The 3,860-nt window shown below is 34.5% G+C and overlaps 1 protein-coding gene across 1 annotated transcript; it reads left to right on the forward strand.

Annotated features, from left to right (window-relative positions):
* Positions 1 to 230: 230 nt before the first annotated feature.
* On the forward strand, positions 231 to 3,209 carry LOC148543631 (uncharacterized). Its single transcript, XM_021111329.2, has one exon. It carries the CDS (start codon positions 1,678 to 1,680, stop codon positions 2,926 to 2,928), a length of 1,251 nt encoding a protein of 416 aa, XP_020966988.1. The 5' UTR covers positions 231 to 1,677; the 3' UTR covers positions 2,929 to 3,209.
* Positions 3,210 to 3,860: the final 651 nt, after the last annotated feature.

The following is a 3,860-nucleotide window of genomic DNA, read 5'->3' on the forward strand; positions in this document are numbered from 1 at the left end:
CGCCTCTCTCGCCTCTCTCCCTCCTCGCGTCTCCGCTTGAGCTTTGTCGTCCCTCGCGTGATTGTCGCTGGCGCTCTCCTATCCCTCATATTTTTCTAGTTCTCCGCCTTGTAAACATAAGGAGAAGGACTGCCACATTGCCGCCAGCTTCTCCGTGTCACATTCTTCTCTGCTCATTGGAAGACTACCAAGGTTACTTAATTTTTCTTGCTTACTTCTTTCGTTTTCAGTCTGTTGTTCATAAAAAAAAAATGTGATTTGGTTAATTTAGTTTTTAATGTGTTCAAAATGATTTAGTTAAAAACAATTATATGATGCTATGTATGTAATGTAATTGACTAATTGCTACGTTATGAGTTTATGATGAGACATGAATTTGTTGCATGGGAAACTTGTTAATTTCTTAGTTATCCTGCTCATTGTTGATTTTGTGTTTGTTTGCTCATTTTGAATTTGGAAAGAAAATGTTTGGAAATTAGTATTTAGTTATTTAATTTTAGTTTGTGGTTATCATATTATGATTTTGCTAATAAAAAATAATAGGGATGCACCTTATTTCCAATTTTAATTTTGAGGGCCATGAAATTATCATTGTTAGAATTGATTGTTAATTGCCTAATTGATTAATGGTTAATAGGCTCCGTTGCTACAGTGTGATTGTTAATTGCTTAATTGGAATTGATTGCTAATTACCTAATTGATTGTCACAATTGTGTGAAATTAAGATATTATTGTAGTATTGAACTATTGACCAATAATATGTCTATTTTATTTTAGAAATTGAGACTTGATTGTTGTTAAAGTGTTGAAGATATATATTTCAAAATTTAATTTTAAGTTTTTGACTATTTTATATTGTTATTTAAGTAGGACCAGGTTAGCCGATTCAACCAATAACCTACCAGTTGAACTAGTTACCCAGTAGTCTGATTGGTTTGATGATCGCTTCGTTCTGATAACTATGCTTGGAGTTGTTTTTTCTTTTGTCACTGTTGAATTTCATCTCAAGACTCTTGTTGATGATTGTGTTGTGTGACTTTTAATGAGTTAGGAAGTTGAACTTGTTATTCTGTTAATTATATGTTAGCACTTGATCTATATTATTAGTTGAAAATAGCTTAGGACATGTTCTTATTGCAATAGATATGATCAAGACTTTAGAACATCTTATCTTTTTTTTTCCCCCTTAATTAGTGTAAAAACTGAAAAACTGAACCGAACCAAACCAATTCTCATTGGTTTTGTTTGGTTTGATTGACCTCAGAAAAAAAAAGTCGAACCAAACCACACCGAACATTTTACATATAATTGGTTCGGATGACTTTTTTCCAAAAAACGGAATCAAACTGCAAACTGAACACCCCTATTCAAGAGCATGCTTACATCAGTTGAGCGACCAATTGTGGTTACCACACTACAAGTAGCTATAGAATTTATATGTCAATGCTTAGCAATAAATTTATTGTTTTTCTTTCCCCTTAAATCTCAATGAATAAGTATCTATATGAACATCAAATGCTTGCATAATGTGCAAGCCATTATCACGTTCTTTTTAAGTTTGTCTGCTAGGTGTTTGATAAAATGCCTGAATGAAAAGGGTTACTCTTTTTAGAGTCATTATTTGTTTCCATTCGTTTTTAGTGTTATTTTTCAGTTCCTCTATTTTTCTTGGAAGTAATGGAACTGTCTTCTGGAATTCGGAAGCTGCTTTCCGGTGTCAAAACCAACAAATCTACACCTTTTAACCTGAACTCAATGCCTTATCACTGCTATCAAGATGTTTCCAACCTGCAATGCTATCAGAGTGACTTTTCCAAGCTAGAAGAATTGATTCGGGTTCTGGCAAATGTGGATGCAATTAATGGAAAACTTGTTGACACAATTAGTAATTCAACCATTTTTTATGAGCAGATTAAGCATGATATGTGTACCTTCAAGTCTCTTGTCCGGGCCTTTATTGGATCTCCACCAGTTCAGCACAAAATGAAACAGGTTCTGGTCTCCACCATGGGAACACAAAATGAACCATTTTCTCCTTTCAGTCAAGCAAGAGAAAGAGAACCTATAGTGATTGATAACCTTGCCAAAGTGAGCAACTTTCTTGATGTTTCTACTCAACAAAGGAAGGTAGTTCGTCTCAAAGTGTGTCCACAGGCAACCCAGCACCGCATATTGACTGGTACACTCAAGGAAGTTCTGAATAACTTTAAAGTTGATTTGGATGCTTTGGATTCTCAGGGCTTAGACAAAGATACTATAATGGGTCAGCAAATTGTTCTTACCTGCCTGAAGTTTCTCACTGAAGCTGCTGTTTCCAATGAACCTGAATCCACTTCATGGATGAGGCTTTCACCTTCAAAAAATGTGAACACCTCTGGTTCCCGGAAATGGGAAGATGTTCTTGAGATGTTCAATGATCTGATCGAGTATTTTAGAGCCGAAACAAGATTAAAGTTGCATGTGGCTAAGGCTGAAGTCATGAAAGAAGGGCTTTTGCAAATCAAGGACATTTTGATTGACAACAGTATTGGATACAAGGAAGCTAGACACCAAGAACGCCTGGTGCAAAAGAAGCTTTCCAAAACATTGGGACACTCATCTGGCTGCTTATTCACGCTATTATTATATTACCTCTTTGGAAGAGTCTCAGATATTGAAGTAGACATGGCTGGGGGAGTTTACGAGAGTGGAAGCGACAACAAGAACCGGTTGTGTATGGGAAGAATTTTGACTTCAGATAGTGAGAAGATGATTGGGCGTGGTGTGAAGCAGTTGGATAGAGCACTTAGCCTTTTCAAGTTTGTATGGGAAACTGCTGAAATGAAAGGTCATTTGGACCTTCAAGGCCATTTGTGGTGTGTTGGAGAACACAGTAGGGTTCTTAGGTACAGAGGAAACACATACTTTCTTCATGGCATTTGCCTTTAATCTTGGAAACTCATATGTAGTTGTTTTCATGTGAATTTGATAGTTAAAAACCGTTAAATAACAATTTAGTCACGCATGTCAAATCATCTAACGATTCTTAACTATTAATGTCGCGTGAAGACAACTATATGTGAGTATCTTTACAAAATCATTCAACCTCTATTCTATGATTTTTATTATTTTCATAGCTTTTGTTGTCACAAACAAATGTTCAATTGCAAATTATCTTGTGTATGTGCCCATTTTCATATGAATAATTTAGTCTATTAGATTTTGGAACAGTATCTAAATGAAGAATGGAGGATGCTGATGTAGGATATGAAATTTTTCACTTGCCCTTAATTGCTACCAATCATACAAATGCGCGTTCCACAAATTCTTTGTACCTTGACTCTTCAGAAAATATGCCATAAGCCAATAACAATAAGCATAGATTTTAATTTATTCCTATTTGATTGATGTTATATCGCCACTATCTAATGCCATGGGAAGTAGGGAACAAAATAAATTAAAAAATCCACTTCACTTTTTAAGCTTATCGCTAAATGAAAATACGTAGAGCAAGATCATGATAGTTCATCATCTTGCACGAAAATTTGCTAAGAATTTTGGCATATTACAAGGTGTAAAATGACCAAACTTTTGAGATCGTCAACACACTGAATACATATAATTAGCCACACAAAACAAAATTGCATTTCGTCTCATGTTTAGGGTGGGAAAGGTACACAACAAAATTTCATGATGTGTAGTTTGATAACGATCCTATCCTTTTGGTAAGGCATAAATAAGATTTTTGTCCTATTTTTTACGTTCTGAGAGTAAATAAATACTCTTGTTTTATGTTTTTTTTCCTCAATAATGTGGCCCAAATTTTTATTAGTTTTTATTTTGTTAATTTTTGAAATTTTTAAATTAAAAAGTAAAACCTT

This window comes from Arachis ipaensis, chromosome B9, assembly GCF_059453495.1.
Source record: "Arachis ipaensis isolate K30076 ecotype BB chromosome B9, ASM5945349v1, whole genome shotgun sequence".
In the NCBI taxonomy this organism is placed as follows: Eukaryota; Viridiplantae; Streptophyta; class Magnoliopsida; order Fabales; family Fabaceae; genus Arachis; species Arachis ipaensis.